Genomic DNA, 14,303 nt, shown 5'->3' with positions numbered 1-14,303 from the left:
GAGAGAGTGAGAGAAGTGAATGAGTTGCAACTAAGGTTGAATTGATCAAAGTAAAATTATTTGCTGATGGCAAATTTTGTGTTATCAAGCATCGGCAAACTTGGCAAATGACATTTGCCAATTGATGCAAGCAATGGCAAAAATTATTTTCCTATTAGGTATATTCCTGGCAAATTTTTAAAGTGAGAAATTATTTGCCCATTATATATTTGTCGGGCAAGTGGGAATTTTTTATCAAGCATGCCCTTAGTAGAGTCTTCTCCCATTTGCGTTCAGGTTACTTTCCACACTGCCAACTTTCTAAGATGTTGCTGTTCAAGTTCATCTTGTTATCACAATATCCCTTACTCTGTTTTTCTCTACCTTCACATACAGGGAGATTGTTTCTCTAATAAACATAAAAGTCCTCATAAAAGCAGGGGCGGAACCACAAACTTTTGTTGGCTGGGGCTAAGATGAGTTTCTAAACTGGTAACAAAACACGTATAGGAAAAGAGTGATATTGAATGTCAAAGAAAAAATGCGTTCCATTTGAGATATTTATGAATCTAGCGATTTGTCAGTTTTTACTTGTGAGCTAAAAAATATGATTTTGCTGTAAAAAGAAAATTCCGGCAGAAAGTCAAGGATGAAGAAGTTGCTGAAATTCAAATAAAAGTAAAAATATCAGCCTTGGGAACTCAATTCAAAAAGCAGGGGATGAAGTTGTGCACATATTTGAAATTGACAGCGAAAAGTAAAATGAAAGTTTTTGAAAACTGTGATTTAGATCGATGTGGCAAGATCACAACCGAGCTGATTTTTTCGTGTGTTTATCTCCACCGTTTTGAGATAATCTTAGCCAAAAATGAAAAGCTAACTCTATGTCGTTTGCTTGATATAAGCATTCATTGACACTAGAAACACTCCTACAAATTAAAAATCCAAGTTAAATTAGTATCTACAACTCTAGAATATATATACCTAAAGACTGCCTAGGTGAACTTAAGGTTGAAAGTCGAAATATCTATCCCTTTAAAAAGTGTGTTAAAGTAAATAAAGTAAAATTTCTTATTCTTTAAAGTCATAAAAAAGGCAAGCTCAGTTTCAACTTTAAAAGTTATAAAGTGAAGCAAAAACAACATATTTCTTATTTTTTTTCTCTATTTTGTTTCCTTTAAAATTGTTAAATATGTTGACTTTTCAACTCCTTTTATCGACCTTAAACCCCTACTTTTAAAACTTTTTAAAACCTACTTTATTGACTTTAATTTCTTTAAACAAGACGACTACTAAAATGTTAGCAGCGTCAGAAGGACTCGACAAACTGGGTTGAAACTGCCTGAAGCATGGTTAAACATCTAAAGTTTCTTAGTGCGGCATAACTTTCCAAGTTTCTTATTCTTTCCTCATAAAACACGCAAGCTCAGTTTCAACTTTCACTTACCCGTGAAGCAAAAACCTTACATCCTATTTTTTTTCGTTTTGTTTCCATTCCATTCCATTCTTATAGTTATTTTTTCAACTCCGCAAAATCCTTAAACCCCTACTAAAACTTAAAAAGCCCTACTTATTATATTCTTTAAACAAGACGATGACTAAAATGTTAGCAGCGTCAGAAGGAGTGACGACAAACTGGCTTGATTTGCCTGAAGATGTTATAATTACCATCTTTATGAAACTTGGGCCGTTTGAAGTTTTCTGTAGTGCTCAAGGGGTCTGTTCTTCTTGGCGAAACCTAGCCAAAGAGCCTAGGATCTTTCGTTCTATAGTTATTTCTCGAAGCCAATGGTTACGTTTTGGAAACTATTATCCAAATTTGGCTAAGCATGCCGTGGATAGAAGCTGTGGACAAGTGGCGGAGATCTCTTTTGACGGTTGGGATTGGGACTGCGGCTGGTTTTTACAATATATTGCAGATCAACCAAACATGGTGAAACGTCTTCGAATGAAACATTGCAGTAAGAGATCTGATGTTCTACTGATTAAATATGTCACTAATTCCCTTTATTGGAAGAGCTCGAACTGAAAAGATACTATTTTTCGAGAGAGGCGATCAAAGACGTAGGTCGCTGAAAATTTGGCAAGTCTATTCGGAGAAGCAAAATGCACCGGCGATGAGGACGCATTTGCCATTGCAGAAAGCATGCCTCAACTACGTCATCTGACTCTCCTTGTAAACTGTTTGACAAATGATGGATTGCGAGCCATTATTGATGGATGTCCCTAGCTTCGACAGTGGTACATTAAATTTGAAGTAGAGTTGATAGAGAAATGTGTAAGCAGAATTAGAGATGTAAGACTTAGATAATTCCTCTGAAGTTACTTTTAACATGTTGTTTTAAAAATTTGTCGAAAGAGCAACTACAAACCTCTGTTACAAAAGCAGATGGTACATTTATCTCATTGGAAAACATGAAATTCAAGGGTCACAAAGAATTTTCTGTCAAAGAAGTATTCTATCTTTCACTAAGAAAATCTTTATTGGGCTTAACTTTACGATTCAAAACAAATGGTGGGCATATATTAGAATATGTCCTATATGTAAAGCCCCACGTTTCTATAAGTGTGGACGTACATATCTAGTAGTTTCTATTATCATGTTTTAGATTAGTATAAATATGTAATTCTGGTAGAAAACAATAATTCTCAATCACTCTAACCCTAATCAATCTCTCTCTCTCTCTCAATCAATCTTTATTATTCTCTATTGTTCTTCTTCTTGGTTTCTCTTAATATATCAATGTCACAACTCTCCTAGTATCACCACTAACATATAATTTAACATGGTATCAGAGCGTCAGGTTCAAATCAAAATTTAGTGGTACGCTAGGAGAGGAATACCTTACCATCAATCAAAATCAAAATCAATTTTTTTTCAATTTTTAGTATTCAATTCAAGTTTCAATCTTTCTCACAAAAAGAAGTTTTTCTATCTCAATTCAAATTTCAATCTTTCTCTAGATGGATTTACTGTTCACTAGCACTGTTCATGGTAATGTTCATCGCTCCTGTTTACAGTACTGTTAATCGTTACTGTTCATACTACTATTCATCGTTACTGTTCAATGTATTGTTCATTGTCATGTTCAAGGTACCGCAATCTCTCAGTCTCATTATTCTCCATGGTTCGAAAGCCAGGTAATCTCTTTGTCTCCGTATTGATCAAGGCGCGCACGCGTTTAAGATTGTCTTCGTACAAGCGCGCACACCCTCTTCAGTATTCAAAGTTCGTTTCTAGTAGAAGGCGCGCACGCGCTCAGTCTAAGTCTTCTGCTAGGCACACATGCCCTCATCTCTATATCTCACAATTGCTGTCATTATTCTCTATAGGCGCGCCCGCGCCCACTTTATGCTATCTCAGAGCGCGCCCGCACCCTAACCTCCAGTAACCTAAGTTTGCATTTTCTTCAGTTCAAAGTATTTGTTATATGTTTCAAGTTGTTTGTTTGAAGTATTATAAGGGCACACATCCTCTATCTCACGATAAATTATTCTTTCTATCTTCCTCTGTTCATCACACTGTTCACTGGTACTGTGCACAACAGTTTCTTTTCGTCTCAAATAATATGATTTGGTAGAATTCCTGATTATTGGTTGGTTGATAAGTTCTTTCGTTTGTAAGGGTTTGACTCCTTTTCATGTCATGGTTATGAGTTCTATGATGTTTCACCGGCTTTCTATTTTAACATTCTTATTGAGGAGCTTCTCATATGCTGCTGTCGTTGATGGTTCAATTTTTAATTTCTTTTATGCCACAGTGGTGCCAAGTACTCAGTATTAATCTCTCAGGTTGCAGTCACATCATCACTGCACTATTCAAATTCATCTATCAGGTTGCAGTCATCTCACAGGTGTTATGTTTCCAGTTTGTGCCTGTGCTACAACTTTAGTATTCAGGTTATGCCATTGTCTACACTGACAGTTTCACTTTCCAGAACGTCTCATCTCAACAATTGTGTGAGTTCTTCAACTAAAGGCAGTTCTATGCAAAAGGGAGAGTTGTATTTTTATCTTTTCTTTTTGCCATTCAAGTTTGCGACATTACAACTTGAGGGGGAGTATTAGAATATGTTCTATATGTAAAGTCCCATGTTTCTATAAGTATAGACGTCCATATCTAGTAGTTTTTATTCTCATGTTTTAAGTTAGTATAAATATTTAACTCTGGGTAGAGAACAATAACTCTCAATCACTCTAACCCCTAATCAATCAATCAATCTCTCTCTCTCTTTAATCAATCTATATTATTCTCCATTGTATCACAACTCTCTTAGCATCACCACTAACATAGAATTTAACAACATACTTAACATAATATATTGTCATTTACAGTCAAATATCACTATATTTGTTCTAGAAAATTTTGAAACTTTGCCTCTAATGCAGATATAAACATGCACTGATGCATATAAGGCTTTGTATTTCAAAGGGTTAGATAGGGGATAATACCCCCGCAAGTCGATAAAAAGGGTTGTTGCTCTGTGCATGCACACATGTTGCACACTAAAGTTTTATGGAGCTTCCTCAGGTTTGGGAGGCTCTAAACCTATGTGGCCTTGTGGGCATGTGAGCACCCTTATATCTCCTTACACCACTACATTTATGCAAAGACATAAGCCATATAAATATAATAACTTCAAGTTCTTTCTCCAATGGGACTAAAGTCGTCACACCAAGTGTGGTAAAAGAGTAAAGGTCATGGGTTCAAACCCAACCAATTAAGGACATGTTTCATACATATTAAAAACTAAGAGCATCTCTAATGGGGGGTGTAAAATTACGCCTCTACCTAGGCTCTACATAGGTGCCATTAGGGTGTAACAGAGAAGTGTAAAAAAACATTAGATTTTAAACTCAGACGTCATGTCCCTCTTTAATTTAAACAAAAAAAATTACTTTAGAATTAGAAAGGGATATTACTTAAAGTGATGTCCAATTTTTTTTTTTCGGTGTTGGTTAAAGTGTCGCTGAACTATTTATCAATTGATAACAAGATGGAGAATTCCCCACCTCCTCTATCAACTAATACTCTATTATCTACGTTATACCACCCCCATTGGAAAGAGTTTTTAGATATTTGGAGTGTAAATTTTACACTCTATACAGTTTACACCCTCAATTGGAGATGCCCTAAGTAATGTGTTTATAACATCTATTAGTGTTTAGTTTGTGCAAGTCCACTCTCGGTGCTAATGTTTCCGATTCCTATTTGGAATCAGGCTCCACAAATTTAACACCCAACACACTTACCAGATGATTTATAAATAAGAGCCGGGTCATTATCAAACTGATTTTAAGGTATAGCTTCCGTCGAACCTTGAATCCTTAAAAAGAAAAAAAAAAACCGTTCAGTTTCTTCCAGCAGAACAATGACAATTGCAACTTCAGGAGGAGTTACGAGGAACTGGCTTGATGTGCCCAACGATATTATGATTATCATCTTTGAAAAACTTGGGGCGTTTGATATTCATTATAATGCGCAAAGGGTCTGCTCCTTGTGGCACGAACTAGCCAAAGAGCCTCAGCTCTTTCGCTCTATAAATTTTAGAGATGTATGGGTACAATACAAAAGCAGCGATGCTTTTCTAAGTTCAGCCAAGGATGCCGTGGCCAGAAGCCGTGGACAATTGGAGACGTTATCGCATAATGGTTGGGAGTTGGATAAGCTTTTACTTTATGTTGCAGATCAACCGAATGTGCTGAAACATCTTCGTTTAGAAAATTTCCTCAATATATCTGAGGTTATATTTGCTGAAACAGTAATTGAAGCTGTAAGAAAACTTCCTTTATTAGAAGAGCTTGAACTAAAATGGTTTTCTTTTCCTCCAGAGGTGCTCAAAGAGGTTGGTTGTCGTTGCCCGGAATTGAAGTGTTTACGTTTGATACCAAGTCAGATAATAAGGACTGATTACTATGGTATGGCGTTTGCCATTGCAGAAAGCATGCCTCAATTGCGTCAACTTAGTCTCATAGGGAACGGTTTGTCAAATGATGGATTGAAAGCCATTCTTGATGGATGTCCCCACCTTGAATATCTTGATCTTCGACAGTGCGGTGAGGTTTGGTTTGCAAAGCGTAGTAGAATAAAGAAGCGCCTAAACAAAATCAAAGTAGTAAGGTATCCAGATGAACCCTTTTACGACTAGTAGCGTGAAGTATGGGGATTATATAATGGGAATGATTTGCAACTACTTGTTTGGATCACAGGGGATTAAGGCTCATCATTTGCTCTTATTAAAAGCCTTTTAGGTACAATGCATATCTATCTATCTATATATATATATAAAAGCTCGCGCACATTCTCTCTCCTCACCATATTGCTCTATTTTCTAACCCAAACAATATTAGTGGTTCCTAAAAAAGAGGAGACCCTAATAATTAGAAACACCTCCCTGTGTTTGTTTAATTCTCCTTCGTGTTTATCAAAATTATTATTATGTCCCTTAAAACCCAAAACAGGATAACAAGACGTAATAACCCAAACCAACTCTCTTATTAATACTTTTGGTTATCGAAAAAAAAAAAACCTCTCTTAATACTTTCGGTTTCTCTCAAACCCAAAAGCTCCATACCTTTATCAAATTTTTTTAAAAAAAAAACAAAAAATCCATAAACCAAATTAGTTTCTTCTGGTATTTCATCCAACCCCTTAAACCCTCTATTCCTACAAGCTATTCTTTTCCTCATATCAACCTTATCAATTATCCCCACGTGTACTTCTGCCGATACAAAACCATTTACCATTATAGCGGTTGTTATTTTTTACTGATTAACTGCTGTGCATCTTCTGCAGATTGATATGGTTGGTCTTAAAGTACTTTTATCGATGAGGATTTCAATGCTTTAAATATTCCTTGGTAAAACTTTCGTAAATTTATTGTTACTGCCGTTGTTTAATGTATTCACTTACTTCTATTGTGACTATCTATGGTACATTAGTACCAAACTGTGCTTGATTTTGTTACCTATCGGAAAAACATGTAGTTTGTCGTCTAGCTTGGTGACCAAAGTCTTGGCGCACTAAGATTTGAATTTTGGGAAAAGGGTTTTCTTACCAAGATTATACTCTCCAAGAGACCCTTTATTCACCCCCTCAACTCTCTCGCGAATAGCCCGAAAGTTACGCATGGCCGGGCCGCAATACAGAAGCGGTAAAGAAGGAAGGGCATTCACTTAGTGTCAAAGTGTTGCATCTGTCAGTCAAAAACGGAAGACTTGGAACATCTACTGTGGACATGCCCCCTTGCCAAAGTTATTTGGAATTGGATTTCAAGCAAATTCAAAACCACAAAGAAACTTCGAAACCTCAAAGAAGCATGTGCGAAAAGGGAAGAGCTTCCTCTCATAAGTAAAGCCTTGTACCGGTTGCTACCGCCCCACCATTGGAGATTGCATTAAGATAAACACCGACGGAGTGGCAAAGGCAACCCGTGCCTTACCGGGTGGGTTCTACCTTCGAGACTCCGTGAAAGATTCTTATTCGTATACAAATGAAAAATTGACAACCGCGACAAATTATATTGCAAAGATGCTCGGCTATATTGGAAAGCACCAAGGAGGCGAGAATAAGAAGTTGGCATTCTTTATGGGTGGAAACCGATTTTGTTGCAAATGAACCGCTTTCAATACAGGAAGGTACCGTATGTGGCATATGCAAACAAAGTGGAGACTACAACGAGGCGGATACACCCCTCTGAAATCACCAAATTGGAGGAGGTGAATTTCGCGAGACATTGCAACCAATGTAGGAGTTAAACATTGCAGCCAATCACGGCGAGAATTACCTATTATAGGTTTTAATTTGGCAGAAATGCACATTCACATTCTAATTTCCATTCTTCTTCATCATCTTTTCTAAAAATCCCTTCAACACCTTTTCTTCTCTTATATAAACCTCGAACGGTACCTTAAACTTACGCTTTACATGTAACATGTTCGAAGTCGCCAGAACTGATTTTTGTTCTTCTCCACCAACCCGACTCGGTGAAGAGTTATGAAAGCGTCCCTCATCGATCGAATCTTGGCACCATGGGTACAAAAGTTGGGCCGTCGGATGAAGGGTTTTGAGTCCCAATTAAAATAAACTTTCTATTAATTGGAGGCCAAACTCGAAGGCGTACTCAACACCTGACTCCTCACTTTGATTGTGTTGTAAGAGAGAGGGTTACCATGAAAACCATTACTATCTTGTGTTTGTAAGAGAGAGGGTTCGTTGAAGGGTCTTAGTTTATCCTTAAATCTGTTGAAGATATTGCATTGTCGACATGTCAAAATACAAAAAGGAAAGGTATGCCTCACTTCATTATATATAAAATGTGTCAATGTTGCATTGATTTTCTACCATCACCGTTATTTAGGTGGAATTTTTATAATGGATTTTTGATAGATTGGGCTAAGGTGGAGAATAGAGAAGGAAGTTATATCCGGTAAAGGTAATTTATTATTTTCATGTTCCTTTTTGGACCCCATTCTTTCTCATCAAACTTACGATTATTGGTTTTTATTAGTTATTTTATTTGAACGTAGTAATGCTTCCAAAAGATCAAATGACTCATTGCATTGCACTTAATTGGCAGGGGCAGCTCATATCGAGAGCAAACAAGGTGACGAAAAAAGATGGAATAGCAAGTTACGAGGTTAGGGTTCTCCTTATATTCTCATTCTTTGGTATGTGATTGAATATATTGTATTATTGTATAGGGTTATGCTTTAAAAATATTATGACAAGATTCCGAACATAGTGAGGCATAACCTTTAAGAAGATGCAAGGCTTAGTGTAATATTGAATGAGAGAATGCTCAAACAGTTGTAGCAATGAGAACATTTCAAAACAAAACTAGAAGGATGAAAGAGAAGCTAAAATACATTATATCTAGGCATGTTGAACAAAATCAATCCTAATAAGCCTAAAAGTATGAATTTTTTGATGCAGCCTTATAAGCAGTAAGAACATTTTATTATATTTAAAATATACTACTGAGATACTGCTCATATACATATTCTAATCTCATCATAGGTTGGTTTGGTCTAGAATTTGAAGTTAACTACAAGCAAAAGGATCTGTTTTGTTCATTGAACGGGTAGTATATCTTACCCAATTTCCAACCGGTATTGATAGGTGTTAATGGGAATGAGTTTTTTGGATATCAACTTCTGTACACTATGAAAGAAGCATAGCTTTTCATCACAGATTCACATGTTGGGAATTCTTCTCTTTATTGATTTTTAAAGTAGGGCTCAACTATTTGTTAATGATTTTAGTGGTAACAAGTTGTTGGCATATCTACACAATTTATAGTTCATAATATCATGTAACAATTGTATCAAAACTACTAGCAAAAGCTTATTAGGGAAAATGTTTGTATTACATTGGCTTTTACATTATGTAGATATGCCAACAATTTCAATTGATAAGCCTGAAACATCAAAATAACTTCTGGAATGGAAATCGTTACTTCAGAAATTCTTTTTACTTATTGATTAGATAGATTGTTTTTGGTTTCGGATAACATCAAAATAACAACCCTTGCAATTCATTATTCCTGCTAAAGTCCTCTAATAAGCAAAGCTGCAAGGGTTGTCTATTTGAGCTATTGATTCAAATTGATAAAGTCGTGTGATTCTATCATTTTTTTTTTGGTAAAAACTTAACTAGGAAAGTATCAAACTGGTAGAGAATTATAGTTAAGTGTCTTCTTTAACTCTTTGCAATCATATTTATTTTGTTTTTTGCTCAGCAAGTTATTGCTTATCAATATTTTGTAGTTTGCCATGTTCTTAAATTTTTTTTTGTTTTCCATTTTCTCCTCAGCATGGATAAGACACAAACTACTTCTACCAGTGATCGTGCTGCATTTGCTAAGGTATTTTTTTCCCTTTGGTTCCGTTTTATTCTTACATGAATTGTAAAACTCCACAATCTATATAATGTTTATTTTCTTACGTTAATAATTTGTGAATTTGTGATGTATTTAACCTTTCACCGATTACAAAATAAAGGTTATGAACAAACAGTTACATGAAAATCATCAAGTCCAATCAGCTCATGAGGTTGTCGAGATACCTCCACGGTCAACTCGCTTAGTGTTATTTCTTCTAAAGCAAGTTGGCTCAATGCACAAGAAGAGAGAGAGAGAGCGCATAAGTGCTAATTCGTCAACCTCATAAATACCTTTACATCAAGTCCAATCAGCTCATGAGTTTAAAGGATGATTCATAAACAAAATTTGAACGACAAAAGATAACAACAAATGCCCACGATGTATGATCAAGTGCAAAAAGTTGTTCTCTAGATCATTCATCTTCCTGGCTACGCAACCTAGCCAGTTTGTTTGTGAGAACAATATCAAGTTGTGCAGCTCGCTCAACATGATATTCTTTCAGATATAATTTTTTTTGTATCTAAGTACCCTTGGTTTAACTCTAATTTGATTATTCACTTGAATCACATGCTCGTTCTTGGCTAAAGCAAATTTCTTTTTTTATCTTTTGGTTTTGTTCTTCATTTCTAATTTGTTGTTTTCTTTATTGAATATATATGGGATTAGAATTAAACTTCCCAGACTGTTTGTTGAAGTGCCTAATAAAATCATTTATATTCTAATCTTTAATATTGTTTGTTAAAATGCCTCAATGAAGTAACTTTTTTGTTCTTAACACAGGTCCAATGAAGAACTTGCAGTCGATCAAGTCCAGCAATCAAAACTCAACTTTGATCATTAATTGGAAAGGTTGCTTATGGTAAAACGTGCTTTAACCAAAGTAGAGTTAAATTGGGCATCACTTTTCTCGTCTTAACCAAGAAAGTCTCGTAAGTTTTACATTCTGATTACATTACATTACATGTCCTTAGTTGACCATGCTTGAAAATGAAGTTTTGCTATGCTTCTTACTATTTTTTTCTTAATGTTATTAGTCCATTTTTTGCATGTTTAGTCAAGAATGGTCGCCGCCTTGAAACCTTTGAAAAAGTTTGGTTATCAATGTAGGGTGGATTTTGTGTGTCTGGGTGTTTAGCTAATGAAGTTTTTTAAATGGAGAAGAGTATCGGATGATTTTCGATTTGGGAGGGTGTAAAAGATGGGGGTAGGTCGGTGAGGCTACTCAGAATTTGATGGAGGAGTATGAGGAGGAGGAATCTGAGTTTGGCATTGGTCGCTTTGAAGAATTGTTTTTGTTGGTGGTTCTGGTGTTAAGGTTGTTAAGAATTTTAGTAATGGGATTAATGGAAGGGTGTTTATGTGAAGTTTGATAATGAGAGTTCTAGATTTGGTTCACATTTTGGCCATTTGGTTTCGACACCGAAAAAAGTTATTCTAATTATGAGGTTAGTTCTCCTTCGATTGGGCTTCATTAGCTTGATATTGAAACGGGGAGGATGGTTTCAGAATGGAATTTTGAGAAAAAGTGGCATGATATTAGCAATAGTAAGGGATCTCAGTTGGACCATTCAGTATCGACATTCTTGGGTTTGGATAATAATAGGCTTTGTAGGTGGGATAGCAATAGTAAGCGGTCTTGAATTGGACTCAAGGACATCAGTTTTCTAGTCTGCTTCATTTATTTAAAGATTCTAAGCTATTACTCTTGCCAAATGATTTGCAGGTTGAATAAAGCTTGGATGATGTTTAGTATATGGAAAGGTAATAATTATCTAAGTAATTTCCCCTTTCAAGCAGTACAATTTGAATTTATTTCTTTTAAGCGAGCGATTCTAAGTTACTCGATTTAATTGCAAAAATCAATGTTCTTCATGCTGATTATGTTCTTAAATTTGGGTTTCTATTCTTTAAATTTTGTAGTCATTATGGAACAACAAATAGTAGTTGAAATTCATTGGGAGTGGGTATGATATCAATTTCGCAATTGAATTGTGGAAGATGCTTTCGTATGTATACTATTATTCGCTATAGTAACATATTATTTCTTCAATTGAGATTACATTATGATATGTGAATTAAGAAAACTTTTTGAGTTGATTTAGGACTGACTAGATAAGAGCATCTATAAAGAAGCGTCGAGATTTATTCAAATTTTGCTACCCATATGAAGGATTTCTAACCCTAAAAAAATGCATCTCTAGAGGAAACACAATCTGGTTGCAAAAGGCGGCAATAGGTGCACACTTACCCGACAATTGATTTGTGATTCATGTGCGCGTTTATTTGTATTTCTGTTATTGTATACCTTTTTTTTTCATTCGTGGGAGTTGTGGCAGCCACAAAGAACACAACCACTAATGAACACTAACTTGGTTGGATAAATAGTATTAATTAGCCACCGCGAGGTTGTGCGTGGCTACGGAGGTTGTAATTAGCCACTAAGGTTTAATTTCTATTATTTGTATGTGGCTTCCTTTGAACTTCATTTGTTTCTTCATCCATCTAGGTTATATACCCACATCAACCATTTTGAATTTTTGTGTCATGCGGCCCGTAATTTGAGAACACATCCACATATTTTATTTCATAGTTTGAAAGACATGCATGGCAATGTGTTTGCACTTTGCTTAAGAGTTGTTAGAAAAAATTAGGATAAGGGCCAAGCTCAATATTTAGAGGTTAAAAGCACCCCTTGGGTTTGCTTTTTCGAGCATCTTTTTTTATCTTATTTTTTGTTAGTTGTTATGTTCCTTTTTTATCTCTTCAATTTTTTTTTTTTTCTGCTTAGTTTCGGCTCAACAATTTATGAGTTTGTTTCATACCATATTTTAATTGCTACTTTGTATTCGAAATATGTGACTCATAAAATTGTTATTGCGCTTAGGTTAGTGGGGTATCGTGCGCATGTTTATGGATTGAGTATTTTTTTTTATTGCATATGTCTTGCCTATTTTAATGGCAACCAAAAAACATATGGTATAAAGTATGGTAGGAATTCATTTCTTGGCTATAATGCTTGCTTTTGGGAGAAATATTGCATAGAGATTATAAAGGATGTGGAAAGTAGCTAGAAAAACTTTGAAGGAATGAAGGATTACGCTTATAAGTTGTAGGCATATTTTGCTTCGTGCTTTTTTCAAGGAAGGCAAAGATGTTTTGTCAAATGTTGAACTATTATTAACACTCTGTACTAACTAGATGGTGATAAATAGGATGAATATGTAGTGCCCCAATAGTGTTTGGTAGATACATTGTGTGTATGGTGTACTATTTTCATTGGAAGATTTAATTTAAAATTCAGTTTGATTACATAACTTGAAGACTTGGCAAGGAGATTCTCAAGAGAACATGTATTAAATATTTATTTAAGATCGCATGCAGCCTTATAGCAAGCCCTCAAATGGGCATCATTTATGTGGTCTTTCTTTTCTTTGCTTTTCCCGCATATTTTTGGTTGTTTGTTATTGGCCACACTTTGAGACTTGGGATCTCAAAGAGGAAATGCAAAAAGTTGTTTAAAGTCGATGAGGACCGGGGCTTTTAACGCCTAAGATTTGGAATGTTTTAAAATCGCCTACTTCTCGGAATTTGTGGTGTTTCTCTTATGACCCCATTAGTTCCTTGCTTCTTTGGGCTACCATGCCTACTCTCAACTGATTTCTTCTCTAATTGAAGGCCCCTTTCGGTTTCATATTTACTTGCCTACATTAACACCAACTTTGAAAATGAGATATGTGTTGTGAATTAATCAATATACAAGTTGGTTTATGAAAAATAAAATGGCATCTATAATGCGACATTCTTGCATTGTGTGATTGTGTCTAGAGTGCTTGATCATGTGCAATCTCAAAGACAATAAGTCCTCACAGGTGCATCATCACGATCTAGAGGTCCGAGACATTGTGCATGCACCAAAAATTTCTTGAAGCCATTTGGTAAGTAATGGCAAGTCTTCTTATCTGATCCATAACCAATGTTGGGCATCAAGGTGACCCCTTGAACTTTCTTCTCACCCAAGAATCAATACCCTTGGGCCTTCTCGGTTTTGCTTGACACATATCTTATGGTCACTCATTGTAGAAATAAAAATGACATGGATCTCTTCTTTCCAGTTCAAGTAGCCTTTCGTCTTGGTATCATATCCTATCAAGGTTATATATGACATATATTAAGATTGACAAGCCATTGTGAGAATTCATTAGAAGCATAAAGACACACTTTCTTCTGCATTGACCACTGTGCAAGTGAGAAGCGGTTCTACTTTTCGTTTATCTCCATGAGTATTTTTTTATCAAGTAGAGCAACACTTGGGTGCCTCTTAGTCCCACTTGGCCTATATTTTACCCTACGCCTTATAGTGATGAGTTACTATAACTTAATGTAGCAATTGGATTGCCTTTTAGTCTTTGTAAGTTACGTTTAATAGTGATACTGAAATGT

At 35.6% G+C, this 14,303-nt stretch overlaps 1 protein-coding gene across 1 annotated transcript; it reads left to right on the top strand.

The window, feature by feature from the left end:
• Positions 1-5,103: 5,103 nt before the first annotated feature.
• Positions 5,104-6,238, top strand: LOC147490511 (putative F-box/LRR-repeat protein 23). Its single transcript, XM_086566375.1, has one exon. It carries the CDS (start codon positions 5,352-5,354, stop codon positions 6,126-6,128), a length of 777 nt encoding a protein of 258 aa, XP_086422501.1. The 5' UTR covers positions 5,104-5,351; the 3' UTR covers positions 6,129-6,238.
• The last annotated feature ends 8,065 nt before the right edge of the window (positions 6,239-14,303 follow it).

This window comes from Coptis chinensis, chromosome 6 (genome assembly GCF_015680905.1).
Source record: "Coptis chinensis isolate HL-2020 chromosome 6, ASM1568090v1, whole genome shotgun sequence".
NCBI lineage: Eukaryota > Viridiplantae > Streptophyta > Magnoliopsida > Ranunculales > Ranunculaceae > Coptis > Coptis chinensis.
Note: the sequence above shows the minus strand (reverse complement) of the source record. Positions and strands in the feature narration are given on the sequence as shown.

Excerpts from the sequence above, each read along its gene's own strand:
- LOC147490511 (XM_086566375.1), top strand. The coding sequence starts at position 5,352 with ATGACAATTGCAACTTCAGGAGGAGTTACGAGGAACTGGCTTGATGTG.